The sequence below is a fragment of the Aythya ferina genome (genome assembly GCF_964211825.1).
Source record: "Aythya ferina genome assembly, chromosome: 11".
Lineage (NCBI taxonomy): Eukaryota > Metazoa > Chordata > Aves > Anseriformes > Anatidae > Aythya > Aythya ferina.
The window spans coordinates 10,861,223-10,886,599 of NC_140307.1; the positions used below are offsets into that span (position 1 = coordinate 10,861,223).

Genomic DNA, 25,377 nt, shown 5'->3' on the forward strand with positions numbered 1-25,377 from the left:
AATGCGGCATCTGAGAGCTCAGCTACAAGTCACAGCAGAACAGGGCAAGATGCTTTTTAGCATCCTGCACCCTCTGGGGAAAACAAACAAACAAACAAAAACAGAAAACACCTTTCCTACAACAAATTGGAGGAGTCTCAGCTTCTACCCCTCCTCAACATCCCCAACAGTTGCCCTCTGGCTGCCAGTACCGCATCCAGGGACGAAAACCTTCCCAGGGCGAGTGACAGGAGATCCTGCCTCTCCCATGTTTCCTTCATGGGCTGTCACAGGTCGTAGCTGTGGGTCACAACTTCCTCACTTTCCTTAGTGTAAGCCTGGATAGGAATGTTCTGCAATTTTTTTCGAGTGACAGCAGTCTCCTCTGGGTTGCTGGACGTTGCATGGTCCCCTCTGCTCTCTGAAGCACTTCTGGTATCTCTGACAGGACAGTTTTCCCCTTTTGCTCTACCAAGCCAACAGGTCTGTAGAGGAAGTCATTGACAGCCCACAAACATCCTCTTGGAAAGCCTTCAGTTCCTGGAGCTGCAATCTGAGTGGCACCTGAAGCTCTGGTCAAATGACACCTGCCAGACATCTGCCCACCAGACACCCTCCACTACCTCTGGCAGGACTTTTAACACCTTTGCAGCCCATGATTTCCAGAGCAGGCCATCAGCCAGGGCAGCCAAGGGTGGTGGTGCAAGGTTGCACCTCAGCCCTTGTAAGACATGATTAGGAGAGGGGCAGGGCAGATGGTCATGGGCAGAGATGTCTCAGACAGACCATGTGTGTGGAAGGAAAAAGGAATTGCGTGCAGCACAGAGCCCAGACTTTACCATAAATTGCTAGCTGGGGTGCTCAGATGTCAGGTCACAGTGATAGTGCTTGCACACACAGAGCAAGTAGCGCTGCACTGTGCCTGCACAGGGACTACACAGCACATGCATGGGAAACCAGGACCCGTCACTAACACACGTGATAAGTTTGGATGTCATGAACACATGGAGGCCATACTACACCACATGGAGTAGCTTCCCATCGCACGGGCTGTAAATCTGAGACTGCCCTGTGCACAAGTGGCAAATCAGGCAGCCTTGGAGAGAGGCAGCGGCACGTGTGAGCAGCAAGTCAAGGTACTCTACATGAGGCAAAGAGGTGCAAGACCCTGCCCTGTAAATCAGCACATACTATAAGCATGGCCAGAGAGAGCACACTGAGCACAGGCACTAAAACCAGACATGCTGTGAATGTGCAGAGAGGCAGCCCTTAATGCGCGCAGTAAATCAGGACATGCTGTGCATGCGCAGAGAAGCCATAATGCTGCACATGGGCAGTAAATCACAGAGCACTGTACCCGCACAGCAAGCCCACCCCGAACATGAACAGTGAGAGAGGACACGCATGTGCAAAGCCATCGGTCCTACACAGACACCAATCAGGACTTGCTGTGCACTGCCATTTAACAGAGAAAAATTCAGTATGCATAAATTTATCCTGGAAATGAAAGACTTGTAGGTCATCAGGCTGAACAAGATGTGATGGAGAGAGTGCCTGAGGCACAACCACCAGATGAGGACACACTTCAAATGCATGAGATGAGGCTCAACCAGGAGGTGCTGCGTGAGAGCAAGGAGGAAAGCAGCAAGGTCATCTCACTGTGAATGTGGACCAGATTTAGGATTACCTGGTTAGAGCTCAAATAGCAAAGAAATTGAGCTAATGTGCCTCCCACATCCAGGATAGGAAAAAGGGAGATTAAAACATATATAGGCTTTTGTAACCTTGTGAGGCTCTGACCACGTTCTGAAGGAAATCCTTCAAGATAGACAGGCAAATGGAAACAGAATTTCTCACAGAAACATTGCATCAGTTTAATATAACGATTTTTCTTTCATAATTGACTTCTTAGACAAGAAGATGCAGCACGTGTAGGCTGGTTGGAGTTAAAGTTTGATTTGCCACTCAATAGGAGCCAGTTTCCGATGATGGAAGTGATGGGTATGGTTACAGCAGAGGAACCAGCTAATTAAGTAAACAATGGGTTATATTAACAGTAGTGTCTCTGAGCAGAGATATTTCTAGCACTTCTCCACCGCCCATCTCAGAGTGACCCCACTAATACAAATAGCAAACAGTTCAGGGGGGAGTGAAGGTAAGTTTTCAGGAGGGGCGCTGCTGCGTCAGTTGTGAGGCACTGGGAAGACCTCACCAAAAGATCTGCCCAAGCATGCTGTTTTGGAGACATCTCTCCAAAATTGTGCAAGGAAAAGGGCAGAACTCATCACAAGCGTAGACTTAAAATTAGGTGGAGGCATCCAAGCACAGATATTTTTCAACAATTTTTAAACAGGGCACCAGGAGCAAGTAACCGCTTTGAGATGATGCTGGGGAAGTACACCAAAAGGACTGAGCAAGGGTGGTCTCTGAACTGGGAGCTGAAACTTGCCCCTTGTGTCAAATAAGTTGGTCTCCACAAGAAGATTTGAAAGAAGGCATTCAGCTGGGCCATGTGTGTGCCACATGCATGTGTGTGCTACGTATGTGCTACACCGCACGTTTTGCTGGTAGCCTGCAGGGATCAGGAACAATTTTCTCCACTTTGCTATAAACTTTGGCAGCTGAGCTTTGGGGTTATTTGATCCTTCTCCTGCAGCACTGGAGACTGCTGTGGCTGGAAACAATACTGGGCACTGTTTTCAGTGATATTCAAGTGATGCAGGCGTTGCTGGGAGGGCTGGGGTTTAAACTAATCACTAGACTTGGGTTTAAAGGGGCTTCTGCCCTGAATCAGCCTTTCACCCCTTCGGGCTGCCTTCCTTCTGCAAGCCTGCCTTTTGGCCAGCACAGTTTTGTGCAGGAGCGAGCGCAGCCCTGAGCTGGCCCAAAACCAGGCGGAGCAGCACAGGGCTCGGGGGCTGTGCCAGCTCTGACCCGACCACCGTGCAAGAGCATGCTCCCAGCAGCACTAATCCAATTACAAAACAAACTTCTTTCACTATCGGGGCCTGCAGCACGCTAAAACAGCTTGGCGATTACGGAGGGCTTAGCAAGGGACTAGAGATCAGGCAATGAATGACAGAGCTGTTTCGCTGACAGGGAGGAGGGATGGGGAACAGGCAGCTGGGAGGGCACGGGGGATTGGGACAACAAGTGGGGTGGGAATTGCTACAAAGGAAGGTCCTTGCTCCACCTTCATGCCCTCAGTGGGGTTAATCTCAGAGCCACATCAGGCTTCTCATGCCTTTGTCCACCCTGGACATGAGCATACTCATGAATGGGAATCCCCTGTCATCTCCGTTACATGCCTTTCCCACTTTTATTTCCAAACACCACTCATTTCAGCCACAGGAGGGCAAATGTAGCACTACAGTACCAGCTGAAGAGGGATTCAGTCCATCTAAATTTTCTGGGGAGTCCCTGAAGTTCAGCTCCCATCAGAGGACGGAACACATTGGCCCGACCCAGAGTTAAGCCCAGAGCAATGTACTTCCTGTGGGAATCCCCAGGTCAGACCCAAAATGTACAGGACCTGCATGGAGCTGCTTGCTTTGAGAAGCTCAGGTCCATCCTCTGACCCGATGTCAAGCTGCAGGCTGACTCTTTGTTGCGTCTCTCTGTTCTGCACACCCTTCCCTATAGAATCTCCTTTACTAAGGGGGAAAAGCCTCGTTGGGCCTAGGGAAGTTCTGCTTCTCTCTAAAATATCCTTTGACTCTGGCCTGACCTCAAAGCTAACCCTGCTTGGAAGGTGGACTTAAAGACCTCCAGAAGTCCCTTCCAATGCGAGTTATCCTGTGAGTGTAGCAGGTTGAAGGTAGTCCCCTTTGCTTTGTACTGCTGAGTGTGTCTGGACACTGCACACAGTTCCAGGCCCTCAGTACAGAGGGGGGCCTGCAGAGGGTCACTGGGATGGCAACCGGAGAACATGGTGTACAAGGAGATGCTAGAAAAGCTGGGCTTCAACAAGAAGAAAAGAGGGCTGAGGAGGGATGTAATTTCCATTCCCAGCTACCCATAGCGGTGTGGTAAGGAAGATGGAGTGAGACGCATCTCAGAGGTACCCAGCCAACAGACGAGAGGCAACAGCACCAACTGCATTAGAGACATTAGCTGGACTTGAGCACAAAAAAAAATGTGTCTGCTCTTCCCCTTCCCAGGTCCTGGGAGGCCAATTTCACCTCCACAGCATCAGGAGTAGGTGCCAGGCCCCATTTGAGCTGCTTCCTTGCCTGATGTGAATTACTGGGGTGGTTGTACAGGTCACCTCCTCCCCTGCAGCTCAGGGGGGCATCCCCAGCATCCCCCTTCAGCCCAACAGGCAAACACCACAGACAAAATCCTCCACCCTGATCAGCCTTTTGAAACAAGAACCAGAAGTCCCCAGAGGCAAATGATGGCGGGGGAGTGCCAGGACCTACATGCCCACGAGTGTCCATTGAACCCTTGTTTTGTCACACCTTGCCCTTTGTTTAAACCAGCTCCAGAGAAATAATCACAGAAGCTGCTGTGCGCTTGGCAGGGACACCCCCAAGACACAGCCAGGCTGTGTGGGTGGGATTTCACCACCACGCTGTTTGCTCTTTGCCATCATTTCTTGAGGAAAAAAAAAAAAAAAAAAAAGAAAAGAGAAAAAAAAAAACTCACGGTGAGGCTCTCCTGTGCCTTTGTTCCCTGCATGCACAGACTCAGGTGGCCTCTGCTTCCCTTGCCACAGTCACAGAAGGCAATCCCCCCTAGGGACAAGCACTGTGCTGGGGCCATCAGCACACAGCAGGACTGCTAAGGGCCCCTTGACACCTTTTAAATGCAGCAAGGGCATCTATGAGCATCTCTGCAGATGTATTCGGCCCCTCCAGCCCTTTCTGTGGGCTCTGGTGCTTGCCAGCCCCCACAGAGGCAGGGCCAGGAGAAAAAACCCTTTAGCCAAAATTCCGTCCTGACTGGAAAAGGCTGGGGAGAGGCAGCAGGGGCTGCCAGCAGCCAAGCACTGCTGGAAGGAGACACCGAGCGCTTGATGAGCTCAAACCACAGCCTTTTAGGGAGCGAGGGTGGCTGAACAGCCAGGAACAAACCACCACAGCTTCTGCAGGCTCCAGGGAGCATGCCAGTCCCATGCAATGCCCCTAGAGCAGCCCCAAACTGTGATGGGACAGCAATTCCCCAGCTACGGGCCAAGTCCAGAAAACCCCAGAGCCCACACTAAGTCAACAAACTGGCCCAGAGACAAGGTGCCAGGAAGATGAAGAACAGGACTGGAGTTACTAAATGCCCAGAGAACAAACCTGTGAAATTCACATGTTTTGCCTAACTACAAGGGGTGAAACAAAACAAGGAGGCACAAGATCCCAAAGAGCATCCCCCTCTGCAGGGCGTAACAGTTAAGTTCCAAATCAGCTCGTTGCTGCCCACAAAGGACCTCAAAGGCATTGCCAGGACAAGATCAGTAGTGTCCCTGGTTCCCTATGTAAGAGAGTAAGCTGGGTATGTGGGCCTCTGTGTGTGAGGGAGCAAAAAAAAAACGACAAACAAGTAATTTTGCTTAATAAAACCCCCCTCCCTGCTGTTTTGCACGGCACAGTGCTGCACAGGTCACCCACCCAGGTGGCAGGGCAAGGGCACAGGGACACCACGGAGCAGGAGACGACCATGCACCGCTTTATTAGGCAGTGGTGCTGCACGTGCGGCCGAGACCGGTCACTATATACATTTGGCAAATGATGGCAGTGAGTACCAGTACCGAGCACCTGCCCCCGGGGCCTTACTCACACCCTGTGCCCCCGCCAGGGACAGCACCAGCCTCCTCTCCTGTGGGCACAGGGCTGTCCTCTCCCTCGCAGGACGTGGGCAGAACCAGGCACCCTCAGGACACATCTTGGGATGCTTTATCCCCCTTTTCCCACACCTTGCTCCCCCCAGGTCCTCTCCAAGGCCCCAGTTCCAGTCCTTGCTTCCCAAGCTCTTCCCGGAGGGGGCGAGGGCAGCAGGCGGCCAGCCCTGCTCGGGTCCTCGTGCTGGGCCCCCCTGCCATCATCCCAGCAGGCAAACCAGCACACAGGAACCACCGTAGGAGGGAGCTGGATGAGGGGTCCAGCTGCTGCGACCCCCCGATAGCACCATCCGTGCCCAGCTCGCTGATCCAGAGCCCATCCTCGGCACCGCAGCGCTCGGCCCTGCAGACGGGCCAGCTTTGGGTCCACCCAGCCTCGAGCCCGGCTTGTGCAGGGTGAGGACTATAGGGTGCGGATAGCCACCGGGTAAAGCAAGGACATGTGCTCGGCCCCCTTGATGGGCAGCTTGCGGCTGGCGTAGTGATGAATGATCTCCGGCACGCTGTCGAACGGTGGGCTGTGCTGACCCAGCACGTACTTGTTCTCTTGGGTCCGGGACAGCTTCATGTGCATGAAGCCCTGGCTGCTCCTGCAAGGAGAGATGAAGGCAGGGTTAGGGGAGGCAGCTGGCCGTCACCCCCTACACCAGCTCCTTCCCCTGAGCTGGGCAGCCCATCCCTGCAGCCACAGGGTGACGCAGAGACAGCCTTTTAACCCTTTAACCTGTGGCAAAACCCCTTTTACAACCGCCCTGGCTCACGCAGCAGCTGTGCCAGGAGGAGCCGGACTGCTGCACTGGCCAGCCTTACTGTGGCAAGGCAAGATTTTCTCCTTTGGGCAGTGGCCAGGCCCCCCCCAGCTCCATACCACCACTGCAGGCTCCATAAAACCTGCTCAGCGTAGCGAGGCCATTTCCCGGCACAGCACGGGCACCGAGCCATGCGCGGCTGCGCAGGCAGATACTGCCACGAGCGCTGATTCCAAGTGACGGGCTAATGGCCCTGTTGCTATTAATTTGCGTCTCCGAGGAGAGCCACAGCCTGTCTGCAGCGTCTGGAATGCACATTACGGCAAAATATTGATGACTTAAAAGCAGACAGGACCTCATCAGCAATGCTGAGCCGCTTCCAGCTCCGCGCAGGCCAGTCCCATCCCCCCGGCAGGAGACGGTGCCCGTAATGGACAGAGCGGCTGCATTAGTGGAATGGGTTTGCAATCCATTTAGGCGCTGATCAGCAGGGAGCCGGACCCCTGGGGACGGCAGAGGAAGCGGCGGCGTGGCTCCCTGCCAGGGATTGGGCTGGGGGGGGCGGGCTGCCGTGCTGCTGGGAGCACCCTGCCTGCAGACCTAGGTGGTCCCACATCCCAGCAGTGGGGCTGTGGGGGCTGCACCGCACGGGGGGGGGCACACAGCTGCCCACAGGTGCTGCACTCCGTAGGAGTCCAGTGCAGAATTAGAGCCAGGTCCAGAGCAGGAGAAGAGGTAGAGCAGGCTGGGTTGTGCCCAAATCATTCCCTGGGTCTCTGCAGTATGGCTTCAGCCCCTCTCGTGGAGGCACGAGCCACGGGGCAGTTGTCCTTCAAGCGTTTAAGGCAGCACAGCCCTGCCCATGACAGGCAGCATGGGGTGGCCCAGCCAGGCTTGTCATGGTAGGGTTAAACCTCCCCGCTACCTGACATGCTCCTGCTGCTCTCTATTGTGCATATTTTCCTTTAAGGCAGCACAAAAGGACTGGAGGTCAGCACTGAGCTCTCCTTTCAGACCATCTCCTCAGCTGCTCCTCCTTCCTCAAAAAAAAAAAAAAAAAAAAAAAAAAAAAAAAAAAAAAAAGAGAGAGAGAAAAAAAAAAAAAAAAGAGAGAGAGATGTAGGCAACCAGCTTACAGCTATATAAAAAGCATCCCTAGGGATTTTCCTTTAAAAGGCTCTATAGAGAAAGGCAGCACAGTAAAAATCATGTTCCTGAGGCTGTGTGCTCTCTGCAAGCATGGCTGGTGGATGTCAACTGAGCGGCTCTTGGATGGGGTGCAGTCTCCTGCGGGCAGAAGCACAGTGCTACAAAGCCACATCCTACCCACCCACACCATTTGAGAAGAGGACTTGGCCATTTTTGCCATGAGGCTAAGGATGGGTAGGAAGAACTAAAAGCGAGGGGGGAAGAGAAAAAAAAAAAAAAAGAAAAAAAAAAGGGATGACTGGCTTGTAGAGAGGTAATGAGAAGGGAGAAATGCACAGTATCAGTGCTTTCCACACTGGAAAGGGAAGAAGCCCCACCAACCCCAACACCGCCTCTCAAACACAACTCGCTGACCACTAGAAGCTGTTGCTTCAAAGGAGCTCACAATCCAAGGCAAGAAAAAATGATTGAGAAAATTAAAACGTCAGTAAAAATTCTAACAAATAAAAGAAAACAGGGAGCTCTTCCAAAAAGCTTGATGTCTGACCTAAAAGCTACAACTGCAGAAGGAAGAATTATTCTTTTTCAGCTAAACATCTGCCCTACTTTGGTGTTGAAGGCAGCAGTAAAGCATAAAAACTGGAGAGATGGAGCAATTTAATTCACAATTGTGGCACTGGGAAATAAATGGGGGAGGCTGAAATCGCCAGGGAGAAATGCAGGTACAGAGACCACTGGGAAAACTTAACGTACATTGAGAAAAGCATAGGGATATGTGGGCTGCTGTTGGGCAGAGATGACTGAAGCGCTCAATAAATACTTTTCTCATGCTTGCCAGGAAGAGAGCTAATATACTCATCCTGCAGAAGGGCAAGAAGGTATTTGCTAATCCATCATCATTTGCTGGACAAGAACAGCTTTGTTTTGGGGGAGTTCAGGCTGCCCCAGCACTCCCAAAAGAGCCAAGTGAGTTGCTCTGGGCACATACCTCAATGCTTCATGCAGTTTTGTTTCTCAGGGAAGCTGCAAAACTCGGGGAAGGTGCTAACATTACCCTCCAAAACCCAAGCTGAAACCAAGCTGTGCTGTGGGGGGTGAGGATTCCCTGCTGAGAAACCAAAGCAGCGCAATGCCCTCCCCACCATGTGGCTGAGACTTTATTTTCTCATAAAACGAAAGGGGGTAGCAAAAAGCCAGAGCTGGAAGCTGTAATCAGACACATTCAAGTGAGTAATAAGGCCCATCATTTTATCCGTCTGAGGGATTACTAGCACTGCCAAGGGAGAAGCAGCCTGCCTCTAGCTCTGAAAGTCTTCCCGAGAGATGCTTCTGCCAGACACCAAACCAAATGTCAAGAGCCTGTGCCATCCCACAAAGAAATGCAGAAACTGCCCCACTGTTGTGTCCGAGCCACCCCCTCTCCCCACGGCGCAGGCCCCCACTCACATGGGCACCCCAGCACAAAGCCATGCGCCCACCCACAGGTGCCAAGCACCCACAGCAGTGGGGGCACGGGCATGCCAGCAGCCAGTTGGTGTGTGCCCCCACATGTGAAACAGCACCATACAGGTACAAATTCGGATGTGAGCCACCACCCAAAGCCCAAGGCTCACCTTCCGCATCGCCTAGCCACCTCTGGTGGCTGAGCACAGCCTATGGGGAGCCTGCAACCATCAACCCAGGCACAGTATTTCTGGGGTGGGCTTGCTGCAGGCAGTCACCTTACTCTGGGTGCCCTCTCCCAAGCGTTTACACTCAGTGTCACCTTTGCTGCAGGTACAAGAGCAGCGTGGCCCCAAATGTGTGCCCGCCCTGCAGCCGGACTCACTCACTTCAAGGAGAGGGAGAAGTCGTTCTTGCTGGTCTCGCTGTTGCGCACCAAGTAGCTCGCCTCCTTGCAGAGCCTCAGCAGCGTCTCGGCGTCCGTCCGGCTGATGGCCCCGTGGTACCAGCTGCAGGCAGGAGTGGGACCAGCTGTGTGCACACCCTGGGCACGGCCGAGCCCCGGGCAGCAGCGATGCCAGCCGCAGTGCTGGGAGTAAAGGATGCGGGTGGCAACGCTGGGGCTGGGGGACAAAGGGCTGCTGGGTTCACAATGGGGCAGCCTGGGGGACACGGAGGACACAAGGGGACAGCAGGACTCAGAGGAGGGCAGAAGGGACAAGCAGCAGGTGGGAAAAACGTGGTACCAGGGTAAAAGGCAAGGGCATGAAGCAGGTCTGCAGCCACCCTGCAGCATCACAGCGTGGATAGGGGGAGGGCAGGCAGGACTCACCACTGGCTCTCCAGGGGCAGGGCAGGGTCAATCCTCTCCCCAAGGAAGGGACCAGGCTCCGCGCTCAGCGTCTTGGTGCTCTTGAGGCTGCTGGTGCCATGTCTGAGGCCAGCCCTGGCCTTCTCCTCCCTGCAGGGCGAGGTGCGGCCGTACCCCAGTCCCTCCGACGGCCCTGCAAGACAGATGGACATCACAGCGGCGGTGGGGACAGGCTGACGGGCTGGACTAATAACAAACCCACCGTGCTGGCAGCTTTCCCCACACAGCAGGAGGCTGTGGAGGTGGCCAGAGACATCACATCACCGGGTCCCCTCTCACTGCCCCGATCCCCTGCTCTAAAAAAGGGGCAGGGCAGCTCCCCGTGGCGTCTGGGGATGCTTAAGTGCATCCACCTTAAGTGCAATCAGGACTTGGTGCAGACTGGGCTCCTGAGCCCCTAGATATATTTTTCAGGGAGGTTTCATAAACACAGAGAGGTGTAGCTAATGTAACCAGAGATTCAGTGGCTGCGGCATACAATTAGGCGTTTCCATCAAGAGAATTAGTACTGAGAGGCTCTCCAATCTTGCATAAAAAGGAGTGGGGAAGATGGAGCTTAAAGGGGAGGCAGGCAGTTTGAAAACAAGGGACACATTTCCACCTCTGTTGTGGTGGAAAAAAAAGTCCCTGGAGGGGAAGGGTGATGTTTCCTCTGAGAGATGCCTCCCTGACACGACCCTGCACAGCGACGAACAGCAGTGCTCCAGCGCTCGCCGCCCAGCAAGGGATTAACCGAGACGTGCCCTGGGGACCCAGCCTCCCACTGAATGTTATTTCCGTGCAGGATGATTTCAGCATTAATAATATTGTTTCTCCCTCCTCCAGAGAGTTCATTATTGCTCCCCTGCAAGGAGAGCCCCCTCGCACAAATTACTTATCGATCCGTCAGAGCTGCCCTGATGCAAGGCTGCTGGTGGCTGCTGCTGCAGAGGCACAGACACCCTGGGGGTGGCCGAGCTCCAGCACAAGCAGGACCCCGGCCCATGGGATGCCCTGGCTGCTTGGTGGGGGTGTTTGGGATGGTTTTGCTAGCCCTCCATGACAACTTAGCATGGCTTAAATTCCCCCGGGAGTTGCTCAGGGCCGAAGTGCCCAGTGTGACGGCTCGGCAAGCCGTGCTGCTGCAGAGGTTTGCTCCTGCCCATAACAACCAGACTTCAATTTCAACTCATCACCTTAAAAAATTGGGACAATTGTTAAAAAGCCAGGCAATCAAAACACTGAAGTGTTTGCTGGCTGCACAAGTCATCATATTAGAGGCTCAGAAGGAATACATTGCACCTGTCAGACAGCAGCAGAAGCATGCACATGATTAAACAGGATATTAAAAACAAGCCCCTAGGAGTAAGAAGACATCCTTCAAGAAGTTCAATTCACCCCCAGACAGGCAAAATAGAGAATAACACAAAACTCTGGCAAGATAAACTTAACACAACAAAGCAAATCAAAATAAAAACGAGAATTTGTGTTGCTAAAGCCAGGAAAAATGACAAACTGATGTGTTCATCAGGAGCAGGGTGCGTGTCAGAGTGACTGCGGGGATAAAAAATGATGGGGTAAGAGCAGAGGCTGTGCAGCAAAGAAATTAATTCTTCATGACACCTGCATTTATTGTACAAAGAGGAGCGGGAAGTTTCCATTAGACCTTTCTTTTTTGGGGATTACTTCAGCCCGTAGCATCCCTAAGAGAGCATTTGGGACAGTGCTGGGACCTGGCACTGGCAGATCAGCCGCGCTGCTCTGGGGCATCCCTACCGCGCGCAGCAAAATCAGCAGTCACGTGCAACCTCGTGCTCAAACCCACCTGGGAACTTAGCAAAAGCCATACGTTTTTTTTTACAAAGCTCTGCGGGGACCTGGGTAATTGCAGATAAGGAAATCAGACATCTGCACCTGGCACGTCGCAGTGCCTGTCAGGAGCAGCGTTAGTGACGCGCAGGCGGGCACGGCACAACGGGGCACAGCCGTCAGTTTGCAGAGCAGTCACATCTCACAGATCCATCCCAGCTCTCCGCAAGAGCGGTGGCACATGAACAAGGCCGGCCCTGAAAGCCCAGGTGGGTTTTTGACAGAAGCCCCTTACCTGATGCTGTTGGAAAAAAAAACAAAACTAATCTACCACAGCGTAAGAGCAAGGTCCTTAAAAATTAATATGGGTCAAAAGAGAAACAGCAATCCTTGGTTTTCATAAGCGAGACAACCAGCAGAGTCCAAGGGGGATTTGCCGGGGGCTCTGCCCTTCAGTATGTGCAGAAAGGGCTTCGCTGCAAGGCGAACCTGAGATGACAAAGTGTGCCTTGGGAGATATAGCTGTTCAGGACAGCAAAAGCGAGAGCCAGGAATCCAAAGGGATCCCCTGCCATTGAGCAGCAAGGCAATAAAGAAAGAAGACGAAACAGAGCAGTGCTAAATGATGAAGTGATGCACTTGGGGAAAAAAGCAACCCCAAACTTCAGCGGTTGGATCTGAATTAGTGGTTACCATGCCTGTAAGTGACCTGGGTATTAAGAGTCACAAGAAAACATCAGCTAAACGCTCAGCAGTTGTCAAAAACGTAAAAGCAGCCGTCAGATGGGAATTTGGAGGCAAAGAGGAGAGAACAAAACAGACGATAATAGCTCTGCCACCGGATAATCCCCTGGTGCAGCTCAACTACCGTGTGCAAGGAGGTATCAGGTAACTGGAGGAGCCACAGAAGAGTCAAGGACAAAGGTCTGGCATCCTGCGCAGGACAAGCAAGGGGCCAGGAGGAGCTGGGGAAATGTGGAGGAGAAGAAAGAGGAAGAGGAGGAGGAGGAGGAGGGCGGATCTGCACTGCTCAGCACAGACCCGGCAGCATCCATCCGCAGGCAGCCCTGCCAGGTCTAGACAAGCTCCAGCGTGGCAATGTCCCGGTGCTGGCAGGCAGCAGGGCAGGGTTGTGGTGGGCACGGGCCACAGCCTACCCCGGACACCCCACTGTCATGCAAAACCCACCGTTGGCGTCTTCATAGTTCTGCTGGCTGTGCTGCGGGGGGCCGGGGGCACCAGCCTCACCGTCCGGGGGGGTCTCACCACTGTCGAGCTGTCCCACCGGCGGTGGCCACGGCAGGTCTTTAATGACCTTGATTTCAACTGGATGAGGGGAGGGGGGAGGGTGGGGAGAGTGGAAAGAGAGAGAAAGAGAAAGAGAGAGAAAGAGAGGGCTTAGAAAAAAAAAAGTCAGCAACACCAAGCCCAGGGAGAAGGACAGCAGCCGGGAGGGTGAAGATCTAAGGTCGGAATTCCCAGGGGCCCTACACCAGCCAAGGCTTGCTGGGACACCCACGGGGGCACCCAGTACCCCAGCAGAGCTCCTGGGGACAGCCAGGCCACCAGAGGACAAGCTGCTGTCCATGGCTGTGGGGCTGCAGGCAGGCTGCAGCAGCGGCAGAGAAGGGGGTGCAGACTCTTCTCGCCATGGATTAGCCTCATGCTGGCACCAGGTGCCCATCAGGGGGCTCGCAGAGGGGCCAGCAGAGAGCTCCCAGCTTCTCAGGAAAGGAGAAACACTCCAGAAGCCACAGCAGGACCTGCTCTGGGAGCAGTGCAGACCCCTCCACACAAACCCAGCCCAGGGATCCACAGCAGAGCCCAAGAAGCTGAAATCTTGGCACTACTGTGCTGGGACCCAAGCCCTGGCCTCCCGTAGGCACAACCAGACACTACCACATCCAGCCTGGCACGTGCATTCACCCACAAGGTGAGGAGTCACTCCCAAGCCCAAATCTCCACACCTCTTCACCTCCATCCCCGCGCAGCACCAACAAAAACCGTCTCGAGCGCCTCGTGCATGCTGGCAGCAGTGCAGACACACCGTGCTGCAATTAAAATGCATCCTAGATAAGAGCGTGGCAATTAGCCAGCGCCGGCGGAGGAGCCAGCACTAATGCACAGCATGGATTTCCTCATTAACAAACACAAACACAATCGATCCTGCAACACGGATAAATAGGTCGGGAGGCTGGACGTCTGCAGGGCCGAAGGCTCCTGGGGGAGCGTCCAGGTCCTGTCCATACAAAGGGAGTCCCAAAGAAGGAGGGCTCTGCCTGAGCTGAGCATAGAGCCCCAGCCATGCAATTTGGGGTGGGAAACAGGGGTCAGCTTGCACCAGAGGTGCAGATCAGGCAGTAAGGGGCACAACAGCAGGAGATGAGCAGTGGACAGCCTGCCGAGGCAGCTCCATCACCACTCCCCCCAAGCCCTGTTGAACAGCAGTAGCCACCATGAGTCAAGGAGCGCTCCCCAAGCCATGGGAACAGGGAGGCTGACACTGCCAACCCCACAAAGGCACACCAAGGACCCATCTTCCCCCTTGCAAAACACTACACAGCTACTACGTCCTGGCTCACCTGCGAAGGCTTTGGAGATCCTCTCCTTCTTCCACTCCCAGGGCTGGTCGTACTCCTCTGGAGGCCGCTCGTCGTCCTCGGGCAGCCGGGACTCCCTGGGCCGGGGGCAGGCGGGGCGGTCGCTGTCTGCCTCCAGCCCCCCAGCCACGGGCTCATAGGGGGTGTCGTAGAGGTGCAGCGGCCGGGATGGAGCCTCCCGTAGGCCCTTCTGGCGGATCTCTAGCAGAAGAGGGAAAGAACCACAGATTTTTCACCTGACCACGATCCCCCAGGGCTTAGTTTCACCCAAGGGCAACACGGAGAGCACTGGTGGTGGAGCAGACCCCAAACCTGCAGCAAGTGCCTGCCACAAGCAGCAGAGCTGCTGGGTCCTGCGTGGTCCCCAGCACCAGGATGCCTTCTCTCCCCATGATGCAGTATCTCCCTGCAAAGCGGGGTCCATGGGGACAGACCGCCCCAGGAAATGAGTCCCCACAAGCAGCAAGGCTGCCTTTCTCCCCTGATCATCCAGCGTGACTGGTTTAACAGAATGCCCTTCCCCTGAGCAAAACTGAAGCCTCTCTGCAGACACAAGACTCTTTGTCGCTTGCTGATTTTTCCAAAAAAGCAACAGTCTCCTCCAAAAGCCGCGTGAGCTTTCCAGAAACCATTTGCTCCAGGAAAACCACGGGACTACAAAGCAGAGCCAGAGCCTGGAGCAGACACGCCAGCACAGCCGCCCTGCATGCGCTGCAGCAGTAAGAGCAATGCCTTTGGGAACGAGTGCTCTCACCTCACCTGCTTTCAAGCCATAAACAAGCCCGCTGGGGACCCTGCTGCTGCAGCAGACAACGGCATGCTCTGGACCCGTCATAACCAAATTAAACAGCTCCCACATCTGTCTTGTTTTATGCCAGATGCATCGAATGTCATGTCTCTCCTGGCTCAGCCTCACAGGCAGCACCACAAGCAGAAGCATCGAGGTGCCTTTAATGCTTGGGTAGCCTTTGCAAGCGCTCTGCCCATCCCACGTGCATGGACCTGTGAAAATTTGGCTGCAGAGTCGCTGTTGCACCACTGCAGCAATCACACAGGTTTGCCAGCCAGCCCTCAGAAGCCTTGTCTGGGCGACCTGGTGCTACCACAAGCTGTAAGGAACAGAGCACAGCGGCCACCAAGTTCACAGCAGCAGGGACCCAAGCTACAAAGAGCACAGTGGCCTCTGCACAAAGCTTTCCACCTTACCAGCCATCATCTTCTGGGCTTCGTAGGGCTCCATATATCCATCGTTCTCCGTCACCTTCTCCAGCCCTGCCTGGCTACCGGCCACCTGTGCAGCATCAAAGGGGTCTGCATAGTCCTCCAGGACAGCCAGCTGGAAAAGGGGAAGAAACCAAAAGTTTAGGGGGTGCAGGGATCAGCTGAATCCCCTTCAGACACCACACCTCACCACGAGCTCTGCTAGGAGAAGCCAGAGAGGCACCCGGGACCCCAAGCCCCAAAGGGAAGCGGGTCGGATGTGCCTTCACGCCATGAGTCCTGGGAGAGGGAGTGAAGCAAGCAGGAGCCCAGGATCGCCAGCACAACCACGGCAAAGAGCACCAGCACTGGGGGCCTGGGACGTGGCTGCTGCCAGCCCTCGCTTGCCCCTTTCGCATCCTCTTTTGGAACAGGGGCACTGAGAGGGCTTCGCAGCACCAGAGCTCTGCCGAGCAGGTGCTGGCAGCCGGCAGCTTTCCAGGCGCCCGCGCGAGGCTCTCAGCGGTGGAAACGCTCCAGCCTTTGTCCCAAAAGCTGGGCCGGAGCCAAGCAGAGCAGAAGGCGGCCCAGCCTCCTCCGTTAGCAGCGGCTTGGCACCAGCAAAGCCGCCGGCGCCTGAGCGGATGCCCCAGCAAGGTCCTCTCTGAAGGCACTGACATCAGCTCCCCGCGCACAGCCGCGTTTTCTCGTCCAAAGCAGGCCAGACCCCAGTACAGGGGTGTCAGCTGGCACAACTGGGAGCTCACTGGTTGTTTTCCAGGGCTCCTGCAGGCTCCTTTGGAGACGTTTCGTAACAAAAGGGTTACAAACAGCCTGAGGCTCCGTCTCCATTCCTCTCGCAGGACCCTGTAGCATCTCCACTCGTCCCAAGTGATACAGGATGGGACTCCTCCACGCAACCAGGAGGCAGCAGAAAACAGCACCAAGAGCCTCTCAGGTACAATATCTCAAGGAAAATAAAGAATTAAAAAAAAAAAAACACACCAAGGTTTGTCCTTATGAGCAGACAACAGAGAGACAATCCTGTGGTAGACAGGAGGGACGACCTGGAGCTCGGTCCCCACCAGTCCCCAGAGCCACACTCCTGCCCAAGCATCTCAGCAGCTTCCCAGCAGGAACGCTCCCATCACACAGTGCCACAGCCCGTAACAAGCCAGGAGCTGCACACACCACCTTGAGCCCCAGCATCTGGGGCTAAAATAGGGCCAAGGAGGTATTTCTAGATGGGTCTGAGCACACCCAAGCATCTTGTCTGTTGCTGTGCCGGGACATCCAGCAAGGTTTGCTGACCACACTGCTGGCTGTGCTGAGCTCCTGCAGCATGAACCCGAGCACAGTGTGGCAGCAGCCAAAACCCATCCCGGCCTTGGTCCCCACAAGCCCAGCGTCACTGCACCTCGCTGCCCCAGGCAGAGCCAGTGGTGCTGACCTGGGCTGCTTCTTGCAAATTAACCTCAGGCTCCTGTAATGGGTTTAAAACAAAACCCCTCTTCCTCCTTCCTGTGAAAAGCATCTGACAATAGCCCCGAGCAACAAAACACAGCAGGAAAAGGGGACAGGAACTGGAGCTGTAAACACCTCTGTGCTGCCTGGAGCCTTTGCATCTCTCCAGGCTGCAGGAGGAACGAGGCCGCTCCTCTATCACCTACCTGCCTCCTCTGGCGGGCTGTGGGCTTCCTGAGCAGCTCTCCCTCACCCCAAGGCAGCTCTCACAGCCCAGCCCTGCCATAATGAGGCTCAAACAGCAGAGCATCATCCCCAGAGCAAAGACGGCCAGCCCCAGGGCTTGCAGACACCCTGGGTGGATGCACGGCCGAGGGTTCAGATGTGGTGGCGAGACAATGCCCACACTGCTCAGCACTGGTGTGAAAGCAGCAGCAGCAGATGTCTGCTCAGAGCATCAGCTTCTCCGGGTAAGATGGAAAGAGCAAAACGTCTGCAGGCAGGGCCCAGTGCCAGCATGCCACGTCGGGGCTCCAGGAACAGCCAGGAAATCTGCTGTGGCTGCTTTCGCCTCCCTCAGCCAAGGGTGATGTAGGTTTGCAGGGCCCCGTGGGATCCAGGGGCAATACCGAGCCCAAGGGCTGCAGCCTTTTGCTCACCACCACTAAGGCAAAACCACCCAGGGAAATCTGAGCTGCCAGTGGCTTGTGCAGCTGCTCGTCTGCTGGAGCTGCCCTCCCTCCCCAGCAAGGGCTAGGGGCGTCCGCATGAAACCCGAATGCAAGCTGGCGCTGCTGCTGAAATCCTGGTTTGTGTTAACACTCGCCTGCGAGAAGCCCCTCAAAGAGCTGTTTTCTGGACACCCTCATCCTCTGCAAGGCAGAGAGGGGCTCAAGCCTGCAAGTCGGCTGCTGCCTGGGCAATACCGAGCAGGTTGGTGCCCGCCACTCCACAGAGCATCCCGCAGGCTGAGCGCATGTCCTGGAAAGCCACAAAAACCCTGCCACGCTGCTGCAGGGACTTCTGCAGAGCACAGCCCCGAGCCGGTGACAGCTCATCGGCACAGGCACTAGTGCCAAGGGAGGCACCAACACGCAGACTCGCATCCCGACATGTGCAGGGGCAGGGGCTCGCCATGCCAGGCACACCAAGGAGCAACCGAGTGCCCACGTCTGCCTGGTTTTGTGCTTTCAGAGCTCAATGCTCACCCTTTACAAAGGGCTCTCCTGGCTCCGAGGTGGCTGCAGGGCTGTGAATGCAGCTGGCTGATTCTCCCAGGGTCAGGAAGGGGCTGCCTGCTCGTTCCTCCTGTCCTCAACCAAACCCGCCTGCATTAAGACCTGCCACAAAGCCCATTTCCTAGATGTGTTTTACTAGAAAGACAGACACCTGGCTTGCTGCTGGCACCAGTCCTGGACCCTCCCTCTCCCACCCCATGAGCAGAGCAGCTTCAGACAAGACAGGGCGCCAGCACAGTGGCTTTGCAGCCAAGAGGCTCCTCTGCACTCAGCGTTTACTCTTCTCAGCAGGAGGAAAACCCTTTCTGCACCTCCTGGGTGCCTGGGTCTGGCCTCCTGGGCAGGGAGGGACAAGCTCTGGGTCTAGAGGACTGTGGGGTCTAATCCAAAGCATCTCTGCCGAGAGCCCAAGCATCATAAAACTGAGTGTTTTGCTTGCAAGGGGCTGCAGAGATGCTCAGCAGCAATTAGATGGCTCTGTGCAGGTGAGATGTGGTCATGCACAGAGCTAACAGCCCTGATCAGGTGCTTGAGTCCCCATTTTCCCTGGGCTTGGTGTTTTTTCTTGCTACACTGGCTTTATTCCTCCACTACCTCAAAGATACCTCTGGGTAAGAGTCGAGCCCATGGAGTACTGAGAATATAAACACTTTCATATTGGAAATGGTCAGGCACTATGGCAAAGAGGCAAGGCATGGAAAAGCTGAGAAGGGAACTGCAAACCACACGCAGCAGCAGGCACACTCGGGGTGCAACACCAAGCAAGCAGCAATGCAGCGCAGGCGCCAAGGCTGGAGGGGAGCACTGCACACCCAGTGCTGAGAGCGAGGCAGAGCTCTTGGAGGATGGATGGCAGCAACCATGCAGCTACTGACTGTATCCCAACGCACTGGCACGTGGGGGCGAATTAGGGTTGCCTGGGAAACTGCATCTTTGACATTTCCTAATCCAAGCACCGGACGTCACGAACGGTGCGGGGCTGCAGAGCAAGAAGCCCCGATGCACACTTGCTCCCTCCCATGTATATGCTGAAGCCTTCGCTGTGTTTGAAACAATTCTGGTGCAAAGGGCATGCCTGGCCTGCAAAGCCAATGCCACGGGACAGCTCTTGGTGCTCTTGTTCTCCAAAGCAATCCTTTGGAGAACAGCCGGGCAAATCAGCACTTGGACCCTCCAACACGTCCTCTCTGTACTCAGGAGTACATTTCATGCATTAATCTTCCATGGTAATAAACACCCAGATCCCCGCTGCCGCACTGAGGCTAGTCTCACTCTATTATTTATGCCCACTGTATGAAAGGAAAACAAACTAAAATTAAGGGTAAGGGCCAGGTTCTAGCGTTAAGACAGTTTTTACACAGCACACCAGGGAAGGGGACAGGCAGCAGCTCTCCAAGAGGGAGATCATGGCTCAGACACCGAAATCCCGGGGCAGACTTGAGGCTCTGCACTACCTCACCTACAAACGCCCTACCTGCCACTGCCTTTTGCCATAACAAGGCGCTCCACTTCATGCAGAGCTCTGTCTCCAGCCAGAGGACACCCGGGCAGGTCCTTCGCTTTATAAACAAGTGGCTGGAGATGACATGTGTTTGCAGTTCCCCAGCAAATCCCCATGTTTCACACTGGAGGCACTCTGAGCTCTGATTTAACCCAGCTCATTCTCTCCTTTGGGTGCAGGATTTCCCCAGTTTTACCCCCAGGACCTTTTCCCAAAGGCTGCTCAGTTTTTAGTGGGTGCCAAAGCCACACTTTTAGGTAAGCCAAAAGCCGGCTGTCCAAGAAGGGTCGGATTCCCCGCCTGAGGAGCCGGACATGGCTGCACCCAGGGCACAGGAGGAGGAGGGAGCCCGGGGCGGACAGCACAGCATCTTGCAGGATGACTCAGTTCGGGGAGGTTCTCTCAGGAAAGACACACGCCCAGGAGCTTCCTGGCCAGCCGTTCCCACACCCCACGGTGCTGACCCTGCCCTCTGAGCACAAACGTCGCATCTGGAGCCCCAGACTTTGGGTCTGACCCTAACCACGCTGCCACTGAACGCTGGCAAAACGCAGGCAGCACCCGAGGCCACGCATCCCTGCGCCGCACAGCCCTGTCCCCATCCCCACCGGTGTGCAGTGGCTCAAAGAGAGGCAGATCCTGAGGAAGATCCTAAGGTGTCACTGAGCAGGACAGGCTCCCAGTGCTCTGCAGAGGGTCTGGCCTGCACCCAGCAGCACGGGGCAACTGCAAGAGCCAGCAGCCAGTCCCAACAGGCACGACACAAAGCAACATTGCAGCAAGGCTCCGGCCCTGACATGGGTAAAGCCACGTGTGGAGCAACAGCGCAGAGAAACAACCCCAGCCCCAAGGACACCTCTGCACGGTGTCCCCACACTCTCATGAAGGAGGTCTCTTCACTGAGAAGAGGCTGAACCTCACCCACGTGCATCAAAGGGAGCCCCGGTGACCTTGTTCCTTGTGTCTCTTCCACATGTGGCACAGAAGACATCTCAAGGGTCCCCCTTGCACAGGTGAGTGGTCTCAGCCCACTGCCCGCTGCTGTAGGGGAAGGACTGCTGAAGGACCTCCTCCCTCCCTGCCACCTCCAGCAAGCTTCTGTAATGGAAAGGGAGCTGCTGCAGAGCTAAGCATGTCCCCACAAGACCCTAAGCACGTCCCCACGAGATGCTGCAAACCCCACGTAAGGCAGCACGACCTGATGATTTACCTGATGACAGCAAGTCACATAGCACATACCCATGGCCAGGGCAGGAGGGATGCTGCTGCCAAGACATTCCTGCCCCTTCTTCAGTTCTCCAGCAAGGGAAGGCACGGCACTACACAGGCACAGGGCTCCCAGGGAACATGGTCCCCATGCCCAAACCACCACAAGCCAGCAGCTGCTCCTTCCTCTTCCGTCCCTCCTTGTCCTTCCTGCTTGGAAGGGCTGCACATCTTATTAGCGTGCTTTTTAGTGTAACTCGACAAAAAATCTCTCTGCTCCAGCACAGACTTGCCTGTACCTATAGTTAAACTTCTCCCTTCACCTTCAACATCACCACAACTCAGGACCCGCACGCGAGCACTGTCTGGAGTCCCGCTTCCCACTGCAGACATGGAACAGAGCTGGGAACAGGGCTCATCACCTCCTTCTGAGAGCGGGAGCACCGAGCCCACCACAACCCCATTTTGGGGTAAAGAGCTCATCAGGGCTCCCTCCCAGCCCTGACGTGCCTTCCCTGCTCCAGGACACTTTGACGTTGTCACCAAGAGCAAGTATCATGCAGGCACCCTCCATCCCCCTGCCCTGGACCACCTCCAGAAAGGACCACCGTGAGCATCACGCCCTTGCCGGGACCAGGGAATCCTCCCACCACCCAGCCCCACTTCAAGGCCAGCAGATGGGAGCCAGAAAGGGTTCCCGAGCCCTGCAGAAGTGCCCCATGTGGTGGACACTGCCCCGCTCCTCCAGGGAAATTGTTTCAATGGGTGGCTGCATGCCCTATCAAACAATCCTACCTTACCTCCGTCTTACCCAGCCTTTGGAGCTCTGCCTTTGTCGTCCATCCCCCTACCGAAGCCCCGAAGAATTAGAAACCTCCTCCCCACAGAGGCATGCATGAGACTGGGAGATAACCTAATCGCTGCCTGACACCGATACAGTGAAGGGTCTTCTTCAGCCTCCCACTGTTAGCTGGGCTTCCCCAAACACCCCCCAGATCTTGGCTCTTGGCTGAGCTCTCCAGCTTCACCCCAGTGCTCTGATGCCCAGGGAGCCCGAGCCAGCCATGGCTGGACTGGCCAGCAGTCCCTGCCCCACACAGCTCCTGCTCAGCCCTGCACAAACCACAGCCCGAGTCCCTCCAAGAAGCATAGCCTTCCCCTGGTCCTTTTCAAAATCATCTAGGTGCCAGGAGCCTGCCTCAGCAAAACAAATCCCTGCAACAGCACCTTCAGTGCCCTCTGCCAGGGCCCTCCTCCTCTCCTCTTCCTCCTCCACTGCCCGCAGCAGGGAGCTTGGAGAACCAGGGAACCGAACGGCCCCTCTGCAAACCTCCCAGCAGCGCTCGCTCGTTAACAGCAACTTCCAGAGATCCGCCAGCCACGAGCTCTTCATCTGCGTGAAAACACTCCCGAGCGGATTTCGCTCGGCGTGTGTGTTTCCTCCGCACGTCAGGCAACGCCAAGCCCGCGTCTGCGATGATTGTATCAACAACTCCCTCCATCAGCCAGATCTGCAATCTCGCCGAGTTCACTTGACAAGCCCCATCTTGCAGGCTGCGGCGCTGACGGGCGCTCGGTGCCCTCCTGCCTCCATCGGCGGGGTCCCGTGAGGAGGCCGGGGATGGCCAAGGCCCTTTGGGGTTTGCCCCCTCGGAGGGGTCCCGATGCCATACGGCTCCAGGCAGCCTCTCCCTGCCCCTGTCCCTTGCCTGGCGAGGACTTTTTGGGGCTGCCCGCTCCCGGGGTGGGAAGCACGGGCAGCACCCAGCGCTGCTCTCACCCCGGGCTCGCAGCTCGGAGGCGTCAGACAAAGAGGCAACGGGCGCCTCCTGACAAAGCAGCTCCGAGGAGCCCGGCTGCAGCTGGCACAGCCCGGGCAGGCCCCGGCAGGCTCACCGAGGCAGGCACACGCGGGGCAGGAGGAGGCTCGGGGCGGCCGTCAGGGATCTCTGGAAGCGTCCCGAGCCGCGTGGGGCCGCCGTGAGCTCGTCGGCTCCGCGTTGCACCGAGCACCGGGGGCATAAAGGGGGGAGGCGGCAGAGCCCCCCCAGCGGTGGGAGCCCCAGGAGCAGCCCCGGAGCCCCCCCCCGGGGGCCACTCACTCACTCACCTCCTGCGGCGGCTCGTCGGGCGGCTCGGGGCCGGCGGGGGGCGAGCCGGGGGCGGCGGGGGGAGGCGCGGGGCCGGCGGGGGCTTTCTCGGCCGCCTCCACCTTGATGAGCCGGTGCTTGGGCGAGACGTAGCGGGGCCCGTCGGGGGCGGCGCTCGGCGGCGCCCCGCTGTAGGGGTCCTCGAAGTCGCGCTCCTTCTGCAGGCGGTAGGCGGCCACGATGTCGGGCTGGGCGGCGGCCAGCGGCTCGGCGGCGCCTCCCGGCGGCGGGGGCGGCTGGGGGGGCCCGGCGCGGTAGTCGGGCTTGGGCGGTGCGGGCGGTGCGGGCTTGGCGCTGCGGAAGCCCAGGTGCTCGCGGAGCCAGCGGGCCATGGTGCCCACGCACTGCGGAGCGGCTCCGGTCCCGGCTCCGGTCCCGGCTCCGGCTCCGGTCCCGGTCCCGGTCCCGGCCCCGGCCCCGGCGCCGCGCTCCGAGCCGGCCGCCGCTCCGCTCAGCAGCATCGGCGCCGGCGGACTGAGCGCGGCGGCGGAGCCCGGGCCGGGCGGGGGGGAAGAGCGGGGGAGGCGGCCGAGGGAGGCGGCCAGTGCCACCTGCCGGAGCCGCGGCGCCGGCTGCTCCGAGCGGGGCGCCGAGCTGCGTGCCCGTATCCCCCCCGAACACTCCCCCGCCGCCCGGCCCCGGCTTCCCCCCGCTCCCGGCCCGCCTCCCCCGGGGCCCGCCCCGCTCCCCCCTGCGCCCGGGACCGCCCTCCGCGGCGCCCGGCCCGGGCCCGCCCCGCTCCCCCCCGGCTCCCCCCCGGCTCCCCGCAGGCGGAACGGGCTCGCTCGGCGCCCCCAGGCTCCCCCAGGCTCCCCCCGCCGCCCCGGCAGCTCCCTGGGCTCGCAGCCTTTGGGGTGGCCGCCCCCACGCAGCACCGGCCCTGCTCGCCCGCAGCCCCGACACCCGCAAACTGCCGTCCCCAAATCCCGACGGGGACGCAGCTCAGAGGCTGTGCTCAGAAGTAAAACAGAAATCTCGTAGTGGGGAATGCAGGAGGGAAAAGACTTCAGGAGGAGAAAAGCTCTGCCAGGAGCGGAGCGAATACCGAGGCAGCATTTACACCCTAGCAGCAGCAAGCTAAATCCTGGCAGATGGAGATGATGGAGTTGTTATTAAAATGCAGAACAGGCTGAGGTTCTCAATAAATCTGTCCGGCCGGCGTTGGGAAAGAAGCGGGATGCAGGGCTCGGCGGCACGTGAGACTGAGAGTACCTCCACGGGCTGCCAGGAGCCAGGGAGAGCGTTCAGCAACATCTGTCAGCGACGGCTCTCGTAAATCCTCAGGCCTGGAAAACACATGCTCCGCATCCCCTGAGAAGTGACCAAGGAGGGATCTAGCTCTCTGTGATGTTTTTTTTTTTTTTTTTTTTTTTTTTTTTTTTTTTTAATTACTGACATTCTGGAGGAATTGCAGAGGTCCTTCCCTCCCATCCCGGGCTGTCGCATCCCTCCCATCGCTCCCTGCTTGGTGAGCTGCATTGTGGCCATGCTAGGGGTGGAAGGTCTGCAGTCTGAGCACACCGATGGCTCCAGCACCTCCTCACCATTTGCAGGGGCTGATTTTCTTCCGAATACCTTTTGGCAGGTGGCCACCGGGCACAAGGCAGGCCCATTCTCGTGTCTCAGCCCTGTGGGGCATCCTGCTCTCACCTGGAGGGGCATCAAGGAGGAATATCCCAAGACACAGCTGAGCCTTCAGATTTGAGCATGACGTTATGTTCCCTTTCCTAAGGGAAGAGCCGAGACCGCCCAGACAGCAACACAGGGCAGCAGGGTGAAGGGTGAGAGCCCCCTTGGGAGGCATCTTTGTGCTTGGAGAGATTTAAAGGGCAGTCAGGGGCTGACCAAGTGCACTTTTTATACCCCACAAGGCTCAGCACAGGCGTGTGCTGCTCATATCTTTTCTGCAGTCGCGACGAGACACTAGCGACATCTCTCCATTCACAGCAGCACATTTCAGGTTTGAAGAAGCAGCGACAGATTTCTGCATTCGCACTGCCAAAGCCGAGCTCCATCTGCGTCTCTCGCTGCAGCTGGTGTTGCTCCAATCCCCAAATGTTAATATCCGTCGTCTCTGATGCATGTTGGAACCCGGGCTTGATGCCTGCACCGTAGAGGCTGGCTCTGGTGCCACATCCGTGGCCCCGATGCCATTCTGCCTGCAAGTCCCCACGGCCGGGCACATTGGCGTGACAGATGGCTGTCACGT

At 56.6% G+C, this 25,377-nt stretch overlaps 1 protein-coding gene across 2 annotated transcripts; it reads right to left on the reverse strand.

Annotated features, from left to right (window-relative positions):
* Positions 1 to 5,615: 5,615 nt before the first annotated feature.
* Positions 5,616 to 23,776, reverse strand: SHF (Src homology 2 domain containing F). Of its 2 annotated transcripts, XM_084531935.1 has the most exons (7): positions 23,129 to 23,776; positions 15,616 to 15,745; positions 14,392 to 14,610; positions 12,998 to 13,135; positions 9,983 to 10,154; positions 9,540 to 9,659; positions 5,616 to 6,399 (listed from the first exon to the last, which is right to left on the reverse strand). In XM_084531935.1, exons 1-7 carry the CDS (start codon positions 23,627 to 23,629, stop codon positions 6,213 to 6,215), a joined length of 1,467 nt encoding a protein of 488 aa, XP_084388061.1. In that variant the 5' UTR covers positions 23,630 to 23,776; the 3' UTR covers positions 5,616 to 6,212. The 2 variants fall into 2 exon arrangements, with proteins under 2 accessions (XP_084388061.1, XP_084388060.1); XM_084531934.1 differs by lacking the exon at positions 12,998 to 13,135 and having other exon boundaries at positions 23,129 to 23,761.
* Positions 23,777 to 25,377: the final 1,601 nt, after the last annotated feature.